The sequence below is a fragment of the Sorex fumeus genome, unplaced genomic scaffold, assembly GCF_029834395.1.
Source record: "Sorex fumeus unplaced genomic scaffold, SorFum_2.1 ptg000128l, whole genome shotgun sequence".
NCBI lineage: Eukaryota > Metazoa > Chordata > Mammalia > Eulipotyphla > Soricidae > Sorex > Sorex fumeus.
In genome coordinates this window covers 16,529,892-16,548,585 of record NW_026606185.1, presented here as the reverse complement: position 1 = coordinate 16,548,585, position 18,694 = coordinate 16,529,892, and the positions used below count along the sequence as shown (strand labels likewise).

General features: G+C 39.9%; 1 protein-coding gene across 7 annotated transcripts in view; it reads left to right on the top strand.

Annotated features, from left to right (window-relative positions):
• Positions 1-18,694, top strand: part of PTPRM (protein tyrosine phosphatase receptor type M) — an 890,665-nt gene that overhangs the window by 724,478 nt on the left and 147,493 nt on the right. For 4 of the 7 annotated variants that reach the window (XM_056137858.1, XM_056137855.1, XM_056137854.1 and 1 more), the window contains 4 exons: positions 2,960-3,111; positions 7,110-7,184; positions 7,419-7,445; positions 12,523-12,710. In XM_056137858.1, coding sequence (XP_055993833.1) covers positions 2,960-3,111; positions 7,110-7,184; positions 7,419-7,445; positions 12,523-12,710 — 442 coding nt within the window. The remainder of the gene's footprint in view (positions 1-2,959; positions 3,112-7,109; positions 7,185-7,418; positions 7,446-12,522; positions 12,711-18,694) is intronic. The other 3 variants (XM_056137857.1, XM_056137856.1, XM_056137853.1) reach the window with 1 other exon arrangement.

Sequence of the window (18,694 nt, the reverse complement as noted above, 5' to 3'; positions counted from 1 at the left end):
CTCCATTTTGAGACTTGTTGTTACTGTGTTTGGCATATTGAATACCTCATGGGTAACTTGCCAGGCTTTGCCATGAGGGCAATATACTCTCAGTAACTTGCCGGACTCTTCAAGAGGGGCAGGGGAATCAAACCCAGCTCAGCCGGGCTGGCTGCATGCAAGGCAAATGCCCTACCACTGTGCTATCGCAGAATGATAGCACAAGGAAATGTAAATTAATTAAATAAATTACTAATGACAACATCGTGTTCTAAAATGTGTACCTTTGATATCTGAAAGATCAGAGATACAAGTTCAGATTCACCATTTTGGCAAAGTAACCTAACTTCTCTGAGATTGAATTTCCTCATCTGTAAAAAATAACTCTTGAAAACGTAAGAGTAATTGAGATTTCATATGTAGAGTAATTCACATAGGATTGTATATTCTTATAACCTTCTGTCCCAATACAGTTGTCTAAGGGTGATTATTAATGAAACACAGCAATGCCAACATGTACATGCATTATTTGGGTCACATTGTGTTTGAGTCTTTTTTTAAATTTGGATTTTTGATAACACTTAAAGATGAAAAAGTTCATGTAAAATTCTGAATTTCTACTTTCTCCTCAAAGTTACAATGTCTCAGCTCTCCATGGGACAACATTCTGCAGGAGCTAAGAGACAGTTTTCACTTTCCATTTCTCTAAGCCCCACCACACCATCTTTTCTTTCACTGTAGTCACTAATTTATATGCCCTTTCTGTTCAGTGAAGCATTTTGTTATAATGATGTGTTGTGAGAATGAGAATTTGATCAAAGAAGGACATTTTAATCTCTGAATTTTGAAGATTTGGTAACAAAAAAATTTTTAAAACAACATGCTTAATGGATATGAACTCAAATATATGAATATTGGACTGGACCTCTTTGAGCAGACTCTCATGAATCCTACACAAGTTTTTTTTGTGCTGAGCTGGGAAAAGGCACAAAATGTAACTTGGGATCACTGAAATTAATTTGTATATGTGGAGGATTAGAAAATATACATGCTTAGCCTTTGGAGATATATACATCTACTACCTCCATCTGCCACTACCTCCCACTAACATGAGTGCTAGAAGCATATTTGCTATTATTTCTTGAACTGAAAAGATTAGAGGAAAGCAAGCTTGGAAAGACAAAGCAGAAGTTGGGCAAACTTGATGATCTTTCTTCAGAGGCAGAACAAGAGAAGAATGAAGCAATTATCTGCATAAAACAGTCCAAGACTAAGCCAAGAAATTTGACTAAGAAAGGGATGATTTTTGCTTGAATTATGGAGCTAATTAGCTCAGTCCTCCACAGTGCTCCTGTGAGGATGTGGTCCAAAGATGCTCTTACAATGAGTTAACAGTGGAGAGAAAATGTGTTATTTTAACTGCAGCTATGGAGCCTGAGCCTGCTGATATTTCTGTCCTGAACACCTGTTGGGAACATTCAGGCCAGTTTCTGACTGAAAGAATGGCACAGCCTGGAAAAGGAAGTTGTGGGGAGAAAGACCGTGGTCTGTGTGCTCGTGAGAGAAAAATTCCAAACTGCTAGCTAACTTCAGGAGCCTTACAGCTTTTGTATTCATACAAGTTATGGGTGAATTTTATTTTCCTTCTTAAAAATATATTATTTTTTCCAAGAACTAAAGCAATATAAAGGGCAACAATTTATTAGTGAAACCCTTCTGTCTTCAGAGTATGAAATTAAAAGTTTATAATAACTGTAGGCAAGAAAGCATTTGGCTTATGTGGCATTTGGAAATAATAATAAAGATTATCCATATGGTCTAATGTTTTCAGTGCCTTACATTGCATTACCAATCACCTAATATGAGAGTGATTTTTATTGTATGGCTCATTTTAAATTCTGCTTTGTCCTAGGTCAGTCAGAGTCAAGGTGATTTACTGGAAATATCTGGTATTCTGTTAATACTTGAGCAGAATTAGATTAGCTCTTACACATGGCAGCTTCTCGCTGTTACTTTCTCCATAAGTATCTCTAATTTTCTTTCTCTCCCTCTGTGTGTGTGTGTGTGACAATCACAATCTTTGGTAATTAGAGCTATAAAAATGTGATCTATTTATTTGTACATCAGTCTTCCTGACTTTCATCCAATGGGAGTAACTTTATATTACAAGATTTTAGTGGTAAAAATGAACAGGATGCAGAGGCCAGGAAGAAGCCCTCTCCAGAAAACTGGAAATCTCTTTGCTTTCCTCCACCGTTTTCATTCTCTTCCGCAGAGGAAACACTGAGACTTAACTTCTCTGCTAATCTTATCAAAGAATATTACCTGACCAAAAGTTATTGAAATTGGCCTTGTGCTCTATTGAATCTTTGTTGACCTTCTGCTCATCATAAATTATAATGAAGAAGTAATCTAGGTTGACCTGAAATTAGTTAAGTGCCACAATCAGATGAGATTTAAGAATATGCCCTCTAACACATCTGGGTCCTATGCTCACAGCTTTATTCTTTCTCTGTGTTCTTTAGTTATCCAATATGCTTCTTGGAGTCATTCTTGGATGATTTCAGTCTTATTTGGCAAATATTTAGTGGTTTTAGAGACTTATTATCTGAATCTCGATGTAAAAATAATTCAGCAAAAGTTTAACAGTTCTAAGTGCCTGTCAACAAATCAGTGATGGTTGTGTTGTATGTAAGTGATTGACCATTTTCATTGCTTTTTGTAGAATAAGCAAAGTAATGTTTTAGGCTCTACATTACTAATATCTCAGTGCCTTCTTGTGATATGTAACAAGTGTTTGTTATTCCTGTGCCTCTGCAAGCTCGCAGAGAACCTAACTTCTCAGAGACATCAGAAGTCCATGTTATGGATGACTACAGTGAATCCAGTAGGAGATAATTCTGACCATTGGATAGTACACAAGAAAATGCTCCGTTATTCATTCCCATGTGTGACTATATGATGATCTCTTTGTCCTAAGGAAACTAGCCAAGAAGCGGAAGGAGACGATGAGCAGCACCCGGCAGGAGATGACTGTGATGGTGAATTCCATGGACAAGAGCTATGCTGAGCAAGGCACAAACTGTGACGAGGCGTTCTCATTCATGGACACTCACAATCTAAATGGGAGATGTAAGTGCATACCTTTCTGGGCCTTTACTGCCTCTTTCTGGATTTCCTGAATCCTAGGAAATCCTGAGAAATTAAAAAATAAATTAAATAATTCCATAAGGAATTATTATATTTTTTTCCAGTCCCTTTCATTGTTTGTGAAAAGATCTCTGTGTACCTGTGTTGTTTAAGAGAGTTTTCATGGTGGTAATTCAGTTCAGAGAGCACAGAAAATCACAATTCTGTGTCTGTAAGAGGCACCTGCTTCTTATCGTTCTTCTTGGTATTTAGACCCGATTTGTAAGCTAGCCAGGTGTGGAATTACACAAGGAAAGTCTGTTATAAAAACAGTTATCTAAATGGCAGTAACAAGTTAATTGTTTATTTGTTTAGCTGACAGGTTCTGCCTTTATTATAGGGCTATTAGAAGCAATTAATAAATTAAACTGTATTTCTACTTGTAAGTCTTAAATTTCACACTAGGTGGGTTAACTAAGCTCAGCTAATACTTTCCCACACTACTACCTGTATCCAGGTACAGGGCATTGTTTTTGGAAGCTAGCAACTTGATTCTTTGAAATACAGAAACAGAACAGTTGTTTTGTCCCCCGTGATCTTCTCCGCAACTGGAGTAAGTGCTATGGTGTCTGCCTGATTCTGTGCTTCGAGGCCCTGCTAGCTTCAGGTTGTTAGAGCTTGTGAAATCCTGCCTACAGAATGCTTCCTCACTCTGACTGCATATTCAGCAAGGAGATAGAATGAAAGTGTAGTTTTTGCCACTCTACTTATTGGTAATAGGTAGTTATATCTACATGTATAATAAAAACATATAAAAGCTGGGACCCCATGATTACAAGATGCGGAAATATTATTTCTGGGGAGATGGTTGATACAAATGTGGGCAGGGTATACTTTGTGACCTCCTTTCCCCATTGGCCTGAGTCTGTTGCCCCCTCATCTACCCTTCTCTCTTGAAAGATCACTTGGTCTATCCACATGCTGCTCTGTGCCACATCTTTCTTCAGTGGGCTCCACTAGAGTTCAGGCAATTACTTCTGCTTATGGTATGAACAACTGCCCACTTACCCTACTAAAAGGCTATACATTCGCATCTTCTACATGCACAGCTCATTCAGTGGAGAGATCCTCAATAGACAATCACATGGGTGCCCAAGTAACACATTGGGTAAAGTGATTATCTTTCACATGGCCAACCCAGGTTCAATCCCCAGCAATCCATGTGGTCCCCTAAGCTCACCAAGAGTGATACCTGAATGCAGAGCTGGGAGTAAACCCTGAGCACATCCAGGTACGGCATCTGGCCCCGCAAAGTAGATAATATCTTGAACCCTGGCAGTGATAATAGGCCTCATCCTCAGCACTTTCTTGCCATTTCTGATGTAGGTAGCAGAAGCAGTAGTTTTGCAGTATTCCTCTAACTACATCCCATTTTTGAAGTAGAAAAATTGGATATCAATTACAGTTTTCTTTTAAACATGATGATGCATGTATAACTCTCAAGCTTAAGCAACTTAGGATGCATTTATTGCAAGCTAGTGTGGGAGAAGTCCTTTCTACCAAGGAGCAGTTATTAGAATGTCAGTATGAAAAGGACACAGATATATATTCTCTTTTTTTCAGGATAACCCATTAATGTTTCAAATTTTCTATTTCATGGTGAAATTCCTCAGAATAAGTTTATTTGGAATTTACCTTTCCAAAGAGCAGTGTGCTTACATTAGTAGTTTCTAGCCTTTAAAGTTTGAACAACAAAGGATATTTGCCTCCAGACAGGAAATTTAATTTGGCAGTTACTTTTAAAAAATAAAAAGTGAATGTGTTTCTGGAGATCTGAAAATGTCCAGGCAATGAAAACCACTGAAGAAACGGGAATGGGTCTCCATGGCTCATCTACCACTGGGCATTGTTGGTGCATCTCCCATCAATAAAGGCAACTGAAGAAACACAGCAGCAGGGATCCTGTGTTTCCTCCCACTCTTTGAGCAATAGGTTTGAGCAGTAGGTTTCATCAAATTCGGTTCGTCAGCGGTGCTCCCAGTGTTGATCTTTATCCTAATATGTTCTTCTTGCCTTTAGAATAAGAGCAGTTACTAGGGAGAAACCGTGTGGGACAAGTTAGCATTAGACCACGAGACTTACAGCTCCAAATCCGGATACATTTGAGATCTCTTAGGATTGGTAGAAAATGCTAGCTGTGGTGGGTGAGTAGCTTCTGGAAATGAGAAAATGAGAAAAATGAGATCACAGAATTCAAAACTAAGGATGAACATATTTCTGAGAGAGAGAATAACCTATCCACTAAAGCAGATATGTGTTTTGCTGCCTTTTAAAATGAATTTTAAAGAGAAAAGTAAATATGTATAGTTGGGACACATTTAATATTTATACTAAAATACAAAAGTATAGGTCCAGGAAGACAGCTGTAGAGGCAGAACACAAGCCTAGCACATGTGGGATCCTCAATCAGATCCCTGGCATCACGTGGCCCTTCTGAGCTCTGCCAAGATTGGCTGTGGGTGTCCCTATGTGTGACATCACATGGCCCTACTGAGCTTTGCCACAGTTGCCCATGGGTGTTTCCTTGTGCCATTGCATGCTGGGCATGAACCCTTTTTCTTTTAAATGAAAGTTTTTTTAAATATATTTTTCTTTTCCTGGGAAGACGTGGAGTTGGACCATACCAGACAGTGCTTAGGGACTATTGCTGGTTCTGTGCTCAGAGGTCACTCCCAGCAGGGTTCAGAGGACCACACAGTGACAGGGATTAAATAGGGGGTGACTGCATGCAAGTCTGAGTTCTAACTCCTGAACCAACTATCCAGCCAATGGCAAAATAAACGTAGTTCTCTTATATCTGCTCTGCACATTTTTACCACCCACAGAAAAATGTATGCAGGTAATAGATATTATTCTCACTAACCCTAGTATGTTGTATATGGATGCTAAAGATTTTGTTTACATTATTGACAATTTCTCTTTTTTTCCTGGAAGCTTACATGCATTATCAATGTGATTCAATTGCGGGGGGTGGGGGATATTATTAACAGACAATCTAAATTCTGGGTTTTATTTCATTTACTAATTCTGCACTTCAAACTTATAAACACAGATTAAAAACACCATCCCAAAGGAACTAAAAGCTTCCCTAGGAAATCTGATCATACATATTAAACCCATTTGATATTACTTCCCGTAGCACATGGTGTATTTGGGATTAGTATCATGATGAGAAATTCAAAATAAAATAAATAAATGTACATATAAGTACATCAAAGGAGTTGAGACTTTTAGAAATTTAACCAATGAGTGTTTAAGCACACTCAAATTATTTTTCCTTGCACTTTAATGAAATGAAAGTGACTTTAAAATACTTATCAATTAAAACGTTTAAGATAATTAGCAAACCACTTTTAAAAAAAGAAATATCTACTTTTAATAGAACCAGATCAATTAAATGGGTTTGACATTCCCTCTTAATAACCAGAAGGAAGGGCAGGTGTAGTAGTTAAAACTTAAGAATGTCAGTGAACTATTTCAAAGAAAAACAAGCATCTTATAAGGATTGAGCAGACTAAGAGATTAGTCTAAAGACCCGCAGTTTTTGTCATCAATGTGACATGCATGAAGCCTCACCTTTGTTTTTTCATAAAGCTGGTTGTTGCACTATGGGAATTTTCAAAATATAAGGATGGATATGATGTAGCAAACTACAAAACACTATCATTTAGGTTACAGATGTGTTGAGTTTCCTGATTCAAAGTTGTATCTGTGGTTGTAGGTTTCTCCCCTTCTTTTGTGGCTTCAGAAAGTCTTAAGTGACAAAAGGGTGCCTGTCCTCTAAAGAACAGGTAACTCGTCCAGAGAAGTAAGGGTGGTGATATTGACCTTGTAGACTTTGGTAAGTCTCTGATTTTCCTACAGCCCCCTCTGAGTAACCTCGGTGCTTTGTCTACGGGTCTCTTGACAATCACTGACTCATCTTTCTCTCCCACTTGCAGCTGTGTCTTCACCATCATCCTTTACAATGAAAACGAATACACTGAGCACTTCGGTACCTAATTCCTATTATCCAGGTAATGGATCTCGCCACTGTCTCGTTTCTTCATCACCTCCTTAGCATTCAGAACCAATCAGTATTCACTTTGCTGTCCATGATGCTTTGGAAGCTTAATATATTTGATGTGTTGTAACCCGATGCTTTCTGTGGCTGTCTACGGGAACTAGGGTGGGGGGGCCTTTCATCAATCATTTACTGTTCTTTCTCTTTTTTACTTTCTCTGCATTGACCTGCTTATGATGTATGACAGACCCATTTGTGCCAACTGCAATTTTAGGTGAGAACATTTCCCTTTATCCCAGTTTATTGCAGGAGTAATTTAGAAAGTCATCAGCCACTCTCTAAGAGACTGGAGTTTGATTCTATGTGAATCAGAGACTACAAGCAGGACAGGGGGCGGCGGGTGGCCCTGAGACAGGGGAATGGGGTGGGAAGGACTAAAAGAAAGAAAACTTTCCAGTCTCCATTTAAGAAGGATTTGCCTCATGTCTGTTGGGAATGATACTGAAAGGTTCAAATGGACAATCCCAGCTCCAATATGCTCCCTTTTTATGTTCAGAATTTAAAGTTAGGTCTGATCCCAGGGAAAAGCACAGTATGAGATGGCTCAGCTATGTACTTCCAACAGCTGAATTCTACCCAATGTGACAGTCATAAAAGTGAAAATAGCTTCTTGTTATTTTCACTTATAGCTAAGCACTAAAAACTTCCATTTTGAAAATAGCATTTTTCTAATTATGCCAAATGCTTTGCAGGAAAAAAAGATCACAATAGCGTATTGGCCCCCTACCCCTCCTCACAGCCACTCAGGGCACCCTGAGCTTTCCAAAGTGTCTGTCACACAGTGGCATTTCAAAGGAGCTGATGTTCTCAACAGCAAAATGACAAGATGGCACTTTATAATCACATGGTTTATTGTGTGTCAGATGTCACTGGAAATGAAATAAAACGTTAGCCCAGTGGGGCTAAGGCATTGAAAGTATGAAATGTTCCCAGCAGGGAGTTAAATGGGGGAAAAAGCTCATTTGTCCAATGTAAGAAGGGTGAGTTGAAAAAAAAAATGCTAGTGCTTAACTAGGATAGCCCAAGAAGCTTGAGCTGCTGTTTCATTGGAGATGCATGGATAACCTGAGTGTCCTGACTGTTTCCGCTTCGTATCACTAACGTACTGAAAAGGAACACAGCCCAGATGAATTCAAGGCAGCCACTGTCACCAGCATCCCAGCCCCAGTCCTCTGATCTCTGCTTCCTAATTCTCTTTACAAGAGTTTGTATCTTTGTGATCTTAATTTCCCCCCACTGTGCTTCTCTTTTCTCTAAGTTGTTGCCATTGGTGTATAAAGGGTGATTTTTTTCACCCTATGATGTTATGCCAGTTTGTTGCCTAAGGCAGAAATGAACTCAGATGTGTACAAATGGACAAAACCCCAGAATTGTTCAATTTGCATCAGTTTGAGGACTAACAAAGCTCACTAAGTTCCCACCCCTTTTAATGCCAATTATAAGGGAAAGAAGGAACTGCATTTTTATTAGTTTTATACATGAGGGGCACATGCTAATTTTAGGTACCTGAAAAATGTAACCTACATGTAGTTGAAATTTGTGGAATTTTTTGATAGGCGAAGATTTGAGACTCCTTCATATCAGGTGGCTTCATTCCGGGCTTCCTCTCAAAGATGTCCAACACTGGGAGCTGTGGTGGGGAGGGCGGGCTGACATGCCCTGGGAGAAGGAAGAAGACATTGAGATTTCACAGCAGGATCAAGATGAGCTTATTAAACAAATATCATTTTAAAGTCACTGCTTTGTTATTATGAACACTAATGACATCTTTTAAAGTTGGGTTGCCAAGAGGGAATCACTTTACGAAGAGAAAATCACTTGAACAGACCACTCAAGTAGCGAAAAACAATGCACATTGTGAAGAATAAGTCAGCCAGATCAACAAATAACTGCTCTGTTTGGCTTATATATGTCACAGTGTAACAAATAGCAGTGTTTGGGAATTGTTTCTCGGTGCAGTGTTAATCTAGATGTCATGTAGTAAGGATCAGTGAGGTTATCACTGGTAACCGTGGAAGAGGAGAAGCGCTACATCTATGCTGACACCTTTGGGGAATAGGTCTATTGTAATTTACATTAAGACAAAAATAAATGTTGTGAGGTGACTTGTAGCTTGATGAATGACTAGGACTTGCACTTTATCATGATAACACAAGAAGGATTCATCTAGTACCTCCCCTTTGTGTTATCACATGATAAGGTTTAAGCTCTAATGCATGTAGCTTTAGTGTGCCTTTACATACTTCCCTAACAACCATCCTATCCTTACAACCCGCAAGCGCGTGTGCACACACACACACACACACACACACACACACACACACACAGATCTACCCACCTCAAAAACACAGCACTCATTTCAAGATTTTCATCTGGTCTGTTGAAAATTCAAGATAGCTTATTAAAGAACGTAGAATTAATTTTCAGTACTTAGTAAACCATTATGGCAGAGTCTGGTAAGCTCCCTGTGGCGTATTCAGTATGCCAAAAAACAGTAACAACGAGTCTCACAGTGGAGACGTTTTTGGTACCCGCTCGAGCAAATCAATGAACAAGGGGACGAGAGTGCTACAGTGCTACAGTGCTATAGTAAACCATCAGAACTGTTAGCAAGCAAATTTATTTCTGGTGTCCTCTAAGGCACAAATTCTAATTTACAAAACATTGTTGGGTTATTATAAACAAATATGGGAAATTAGTGACCAATGACATTTTATTCACAGTAATTCTTTTTACTGATTTTTGAGGGGGCTTCACAAACAGTGCTCAGAAGATCTGGGGCTCCGCCAGTAATTTTTGGCCAGTGATGATGGAGGTACTGGTAAGGGCTCAGCATGCTATGTTGCTCAGACCCTGTTGGGGCCAGGAATCCTCCAGGTCACCCCAATGCTGCTGGGGGCCTCCATGACTTCACCCAGAAAGGCTCAGATGACCATACAGTGCCAGAAATCAAATGCTGGGCCAAACTCAGGGGAAACTGATTGATCACTGATTTTGGTAGAATCAAGAATCCTTTCTAGTATAAGTGACCCAATTTCATAACAGATAACATACAAGAAACATTCTATTTCCTGCTTGATATCTATGTACGAGATAATAATACGCTTTTTGATACAATCTCAATAGTGTTTAATTGCTGTCCACACTAAGAAGGAGACCAGGATGTTATAGGGCAGCAGCAGGATATGATACATACAACGGTGACAGTGGTGCAGCTCTGTGGATTTAAAACTTCCAAAAGCACCTTGCCCTGGGATCAGAGCACTGCTTTGATGCCAGTCTACCCTTGAGAAATGCCCAAGTGATTCATCTGAGGATATTTAGAAGGTCAATCCACAATGGAGGGCATTTTAATTATGTTCATCCCCAAAGGTCCAAAACAGAAAGAAGGAGAGAGACACAGGAGGGAAACTCATTAATGTTCCATTTATATTAGTTCCTTGAACAGAACTTCCTGCTGGAATAGCTAAAACGCTCATTGGATTCAGTATTTCAGCGGGGCTCCTGTACCCACTTTATGAACTTGTCAGTTGCCAGCAAGCAAATCTGCTGTGAAAATTTCCTGGTTTATTTGTGACTATTTTAATAAAATGAAAACATATGAATTGCTAAATTTCAAAGCAAATCCAAATGAAAAACCAATCATAAAATCAACGTATCACCCTTTTTTATTTTGTCTTTGTGTCTTTAGCCACCTTGTAGTGATCCAGGTGCCATTTCAGCAACAGCAACATAGCTACACACTCGTATGCCACCTTTCATACCATGCATCCCCAGGTGCTTTGTGACGCAGATAGAAGCCAGGTTTCAAGATTAGGTCCATCTCCTGCAGTTTCACTCGAGTTTCTTTGGAGCCAAACTTCTGTTTTAAAGCAATAATAAAATAACTATAGCTGAATTCACTGTAGATCAATAATTTGTTAATTTTTACATGGAACATATCCTTCTATGTTTGAATTTTTTAATCCCTAAAAATCAATTTTGATTTAACATTTTCATTTTAAGTGATGGTGACATTATCTTTTGAGGAGACACATCGTCAATCATAAATGACTAAAGGGATTCAGCATGATAATGAGTTAACCTGTAGAATGTGGAATTCTTAATCTAATAGCACTTTCCTGCTTAAAACAATTTTTGCAGTTCATTAATCTAATTCACTAGTAGTCGTCGACTGAAATACAGCCTCTTTAGGCTTATTTGACCATATTTTAACATAATTTTGTAGTTCAATTTAGTTGACTTATTCAAGAAATTCAAATGAAAAAAATGTGTTGAATACAAATAAAGACTTTAGTCCTCACTTGGTTCATGGGAGATGAAAAGCAATTATGATAGTACTTAACCTCCTTTTGTCGTTGAGTGCTTAAATTCCCTCCCTGATAACAGGATGGGAGAATTGAGATCTTACCCTAGGACCACCAGAGAACAGAAAACTTAACTGTAAAACTAAAGCACAAAATAAAAAAACTACCTGTAATTATTGACACCATTCTATTGCTTATGCCCTGTTTCCTTTTTCTCCTCCTTTTTTCTCCTGATATGTATCTTCTTAAAAGTGCCAATAAATGGTAAGTTCCCCCATTCGCCCCATGGAAAAGGTGTGGAGGGAATGGGGGTGTGTGTCTTATTTGTAGATTCTGACAAAGCCAGCTGGTTCTGCTGTGTGTTGGCCTGCATGTTAGATAGAACATTATGTGTGTGATGTGTTGGTTCATAATATTTTGTCAAGCTGTCTGATCCTGGAGCATGCCAAGTGACTCATCAAACCAAGTGCCCCTTTTTTAAAAATCTACTTTAATTTTTTTTGCCCCATGTATAAGTCCCCATTTTCATTGCTAGCTTTATAAGCCAAACCATTCTGTGCACTTTTATTTTGCTCACAGAACATTTGTATAGAATTTTATTTACTCCATCATACAAACGAGTAAACAAATCTTTGGATGAATACAAGACTGGTTTTGGACCAGACCTTGATGAAGTTTCAGATGCAAACTTCTATGAACATTAGCACCAAAAAGCTTTAAAACATTCTTCCCAAGTAGTTTTTTAAAAACAACATATCGTTTGGACTGCTTTGTAAAAGCAAAGATTTCTGCCTCATTCCTGTCAGTATTGCCAATCCCATTTAAATTTCTAAACACTGAAGTTCCTTGTCGCTGAGCAGTTGTAGGGATTACTGCAGGTTTAGGTTGAGGGGCTTCAGCGGCAGCTTTGCAGCATTCTCAGTGACCCCCTATCCCAAAGCCGCTGGCTCTCGCTCACTCTCTCCACGGGCTTTCTTTCCCCAGATGAGACCCACACAATGGCCAGTGATACCAGCAGCCTGGTGCAGTCCCACACTTACAAGAAGCGTGAGCCAGCCGACGTACCCTACCAGACTGGGCAGCTTCACCCCGCCATCCGGGTGGCGGACTTACTCCAACATATCACACAGATGAAGTGTGCAGAAGGCTATGGCTTCAAGGAGGAGTATGAGGTAAGCCTGCCGCCTGGCCCTACCCCCCGCAGCCCACCGGGGCTGTGTGCTTCCATGAGCCCCAGAGTGGGAAGTTCGTCCCTGTCATCGAGTGGTGAGAATTTTATGACATGGAAGCTGGAAGGCGTTAAATTAAAAAAAGGGCATTAGATTTACCTTTCCTTTTGGGAAACAGAAGGATCTTTGGCAACTTTAGGAGAGAAGTTGCAACGAGGAGGTTTTGAGCAAAGAGAGGCTTTCTTGGAGTGGGCTTTACTGGGCTTTACTGGAGGAAAGAGAAAGCCTTGATCTGATGCAGGGACTCTCTCCTCAGGAGGGTCTCACTAAGTCTTCCATGCGGATTTCCTCTGCGCTCAGATTTCATTCATGAGTTTCCCTCAGAATGGGAGGAGGTTCTTAGAAGGGTCCTTCTGAGACTCTCTCTGGGTTGCTAGCAGATCCTGGGTATGCTCCTCTGTATAGGTGGGCCATGCCAGGAAGAGGAACTGCCTCTCAGTGCCATCCTGAGCCCCATAAAAGGTGGTAGTCAAGAAGGCCGGATTCTGAGGGTTCTGCTCAGACAGAGGCAGTGTCTGCCAGGTGGTGCGGTGGGTATGGGAACTGCAATCTGAGATCCTTGGCACGATGGACAGGCCACCAGGAGCACAGTGGACCTGCGCCCTGCAGCTCAGTCTCGCTTTGACATTAGTCCACGCAAATCAGAAACAGACTACCCAGAACTCACGTCCCTTCTTCTATCAGAGTTCTTGTTTTTTTTTCCATACTTAAATCAGATGCTAAACTCAAAATAAAAGTAGTTTTTTTTTAAAGAAGAAACTGGCTACCTAAAATAATTATAGAGGTCAGAGAGATAGTGTAGTGGATAAGGTGTTTGCCTTGCATGTGGCTGACACTCATTTGACATTTAGTCCCTAGGACCCTATATGGTCCTCTGAGCAGTCCTAGAAGTGTTCTTTGAGCACAGAGCAAGGGATGAGTTCTGAAAACTATGGGGTGTGGCCCCAAAATAACTCCTTCCCACCAAATAAAAAAAAAACTTTAGACCAATTAGAGTTGTCCCAGAGTTTTTTTTTTTCTTTTTGCGTCTTACTCAGCGATGCTCAGGGGTTACTCCTGGCTTTGCACTCAGGAATTACTCCTGGTGGTTGTTCCAGAGTTTAGATCAGACAAACAGTAAAGGAACTACCTGGTGCCTGGTTGGTCACCTGCTGCTACTGTCCTGCCAGTCCAAAGATTATGCCATCCTAGGATACGTGTGGACAGCTTTCAGGGAAACTTTGGGCATAGTGGTATTCTCTGCCATGTTAAAATATTAAAATCTTGTACTGTAGTATAGTGGGAAACATTCTTGCCTTATGTACGGCTAACCTAGGTTCAATCCCCAACACCTGAGGTGGTTTCCTAAAGCACTGACAGGAATAATTCCTGAGTTCAGAGCCAATAGTAACCCCTAAACATTGCCGGCTGTGACCCAAAAATCAAAAAAAGAAAAAAAATTGAATATTTAAGTCTGACCACTTCCAAGACCTTTGTCATTAATCCATTCGGTTAGGAAGACTGTCTCCTTTTACCTTATTAAAGAAAATCAGTTCAGTGTCATTCGTGAAGGTAAAGTAGCTGCAGTGAAAGTAGAATTCTATAGCTTAGTGATTTTCTAGATCTTTGGATGTGTTTCTGGTTCCTGATCTCCCTAAGTCATACTTAAGAAACCCCTTGCTGGAATACTGTATTTTTAAATTTCTTCCTGCTTCCCCCAGATCTTACAAGTTTGAATCTTCACTTGATCTCTTTTTTGGGGCCACAGTCATGATACTTAATTTTATACCCCGGATGCTATGCTGTCTTGGGTTTTGCTCCTTTTCTGAACTTAATCACCAAAGATTCACTGCAGCAGTCAGAATCATGCACTGCTATGCTCTTTTCAGATGAGGTGTTTGGTGTGTCACAGATAAATAGACACATTTTTTTCTGCTGACATGTGTACCTTTGTCTGAAGCCAGTGACCTCAGTTCATAAGACCACAAAGCCAAGGAAACTAGAGCTACAGGCCCCTGAAGGTTTGATTTAAGTCCAGAAAATATTTTCAGATGCACATCAGCATTTGAGCAACCCTGAAATTCTTAGATGCACCTTTTGTAAATTTAACTTCCAATTCTATGAAATAGACTGCCTCTGCATATTTCTTCATGCACTCTTAAATTCTAACTTCATAATTAACAGGATTAAGAGTAAGACTTGGTAAAACATTAATATCTTATGAAAGACAAAATTAAGCTATTGAGAAATTATAAGCCTAATGAATGGAGATGATGTCTTAGTTCTCTTCAATATTCTGAATGCAGAGATTTCTCAAGTGTTGATTAAAGATATTAATGTCAAAGAGATTAGTTATAGACTGAAACAACAATCCATAATAAAACCTGAGTCCAGTTTTTCATGGACTGGTTTTAGAAAACCAACTTTGAGATTTCCTGTAATGGACTATATTGATGAGAAATATCTCAAAATATGTAAAATATTTCCTATTCATATATCTTAATTAAATATGATTTATAAATACACATAAACTGAAACATCTTATACTAAATTAGCTGTATTGTTATTGATGATTCACTAAAGAGTTGTTAAACTCTGAAATAAAATGTTAATTAAATTTCAAAAAACTCATTTTCTAAGTCTAGCTATATAATAGATTAGCAAGTATTGCTTAAACTAATAGGTACATGTATCAAATTATTCCATTTTATTCTTTAAAATAATATAATGTTATATGTCAACTATATCTCTGGGAGAAAACAAATACTTTGAACATCAAAGCTATGATAAAGGGTGTTTTTTAAGATTTTTATATTGAATCACTGTAAGATAGACTGTACAAAGCTGTTAATAATTAGGTTTCACAGGTTTCAGTTGTACAATATTCCAGCATCCATCCTTCCACCAGTGTACATTTCCCAGCACCAGTGTCCCCACTTTCCCTCTCATCACCTCTGAATCTCTCTGTTTCTTTGTCTCTGTCTGTCTCTCTGTCTCTCTGTCTGTTTCTCTCTCTCTCTCTCTCTCTCTCTCTCTCTCTCTCTCTCTCTCTCTCCTTTTGGCCATTGTGGTTTGCAATACAGATACTAAAGAAAGGAGAAAAATTAAAAAGAACATATACTAAATAGGAACAACTGGAAGAAATATGAAATGGAAACTTCTATTAAGAATAGTCCTCCCTGGGGCTAGAGTGATAGCACAGTGGGTATATTTGCCTTGCACATGGCCGACCTGGGTTGTTTCCCTGAGACCCCGTATGGTCCTCTGAGCACTACCAGATGTGTCCCCCACCCCCCCAAAAAAAAAAATTAAGAGAGTAGTCCTCACACTCAGTAATTTTCAGATGATGCAGTATCTCCCCCTTCCACTTTACCTGATTAGGCATGGGGAGGGGTGCTGATATTGGCGGAAGGACTGTGCACGACCACAGAGTGGTGAGTGGTGCTGGCACGGGGTAAACAGAAAGTGGGTGCAGGGAGAAAGGGCCACATGCTGGGAAACCTGCAGTACCAGCCTCCTGATCTGCCTCTGTGCTAGACTTACCTGCCTCTTCCTTTGGAAGCACAGGTCAGTGCCTGAATTCACAGTCCAGGAACGACCTAGGATGCTAGCACCCAAGCACCCCATCCTCTCACACTGGGGTACTTATATTGTTGTGACTAGAAACTCCTGAAGCAGTTGTTTTTGTGAAATGTGTTTGGTTTTTGTCCCTCTCCCAGCTCATGGCTCCCAGAGCAGTGCTGCCAAGTGAGCTTTCCTGTAGCCTATGCAACAGATTAGGGCTGTTTCAGTGCTTTCCAGAGAGAGGCTCCCACAGCTCAGATACCACAAGCCATGATCTGAGATACAGACTTCCTACAACTTCCTACAACTTACCTCTGGGCCGCTGAACACTACTCCTTATTAGCTGTGTGACCTTGACAAACTCTCTACTCTCTCTAAGCTGCAGTTTCCTCATCTATAAAATCGAATAGCTGTATTATCAATTCAGGACATCCTTGTGAGGATTAACTCATTCAGTTCACTGTAAGTGCTAGAAATGATTTTGGCATTTAGTACGAGAGAAAAACAGAAAGATCCAATAGAAACCTGTTTCCTATTGCCACTTCAGTTCATCTCTGTGTGCTTACTATATCTGAGGAGAGTATGTCCATCATTTTACAGAAAATGTTTATTTCATTTTGCTTCTTTTATGAAAGTCAATAATTTCCTCACCACTTATTTTATCATCCAAAGTTCTCAATGAAAAGTAACTTAAAATAAGTTATTCTGGGGCTGGAGCGATAGTACAGCAGGTAAGGCACTTGCCTGGCATGCAGCCAACCTGGGTCCAATCCTTGGCATCCCCAATTGTGCCCTGAGCACTGCCTGGAATAACTTCTGAGTGCAGAGCCAGGAGTAACCCTTGAGCATTGCCAGGTGTGGCCAAAGAAAGCAAAATTGATAAATAAATAAATAACTCATTCTGTGGATTAATAGTTAAAAACTGAGAAAAGTATTCTTTAAATATACACATACCTTTTATTGCTAAAATTATGAGTTATGAAAATATTAAAGAATGGTATAATTTTATACCTAGGGATACTGTTTTTTCAATATGCTTCCATACTTTGAGGATTTGGAGAATTTTTTAAAATTTTTTATTAGTGAAATACCATGAGGTACAGTTGTAGACTTACAAATTTTTGTGCTTGGGTTTCAGTTATACAATGTTTGAGTACCGATCCCTCCACCAGTGCCCATTCCCCACCTCCAGTGCTCCCAATATCCCTCCCACCCCCTCCCATCCCCCCATCCCACCCCACCCCTGTGGCATGGCATTACGTTTTGTTCTCTCCTTTTGGGTGCTGTGGTTTGCAAAAGAGGCATTGAGTGTCAATCATGTTCTGTCTATAATCTACTTTCAGCATGTATCTCTCATCCTGGGAGGATCCTCCCAACACCCTTTACTTGGTGCTCCCTTCTCTATCTGAGCTGCCTTTTCCCCTAGCGTGTGTGGCTGGTCTCCAAGCCATGGAGTGAACCTCCTGGTACTTATCTCGACTCTTCTTGGGTGTTCGTCTCGTATTATGCTACTTTATATTCCCCAGATGAATGCAGTCTTTCTATGTTTGTCCCTCTCTTTCTGACTCATTTTATATTGCACCAGTTATTCCACCAGAATATACAACCAATGCACATACTGTGAATCTGAGACTAACTAGGTGCTGGGTTCTGGGGACAAAACAGAGAATCCCATACTATGCCCACAAGAAGCCCAGCATTGCTGAGGAAAATGGCCATATAGTAACTATAGCAAGTGAATTAAATCCAGCAAGAGAGATGTAAAAACCACACTCTGCAGCCTGTGCAGACACCAGCCTTGGGTGCACAACTGGACAACGTGACTTTACCCTTAAAGGGTGTGAGGGACTAGCAGACGTCTGTGGAAGTTTTTCTTTAACGGATACTCTATAGATCTGGTAGATTTTTACTCAACAATTTGTGAATCAAGGGCAGTATCCAATATTGCAGATAGAAAGGACTTCCACACAACTGATCTACAAGCTCACCCGGAATGCTCCCTGAGTGCAGAGCCAAGAGTCACTCCTGAGGTCTGTGGGTGTGCCCCCAAAACTAAAACATTTTATTAGTTGAGCAAAGTAAGCTAGACCTAGAAAATTCTGCAGGGGGCTTGTTGATTGGATAAAGTGGGGTAACTTTCCTTAGAGGAAGCAAACAGCATTGCTTAGAGGTGCTCAGGCAATCTGTGCTGGACACTCAGCACTGTTTGACCTATGTCTTCCTTCCCTAGGAGAACCAGAGCGGGAAGTTAGTGAAATTTTGGTGTACTCATTTGGAGTGTAGCATGAGTGACTCCATCCTGGGTTTATCCATTTACTTTAGCAAGATTATAGAGGCAGCATTCCCAGCAGGTACAAAAATCAGGAAATGGGGTATACTGGGAA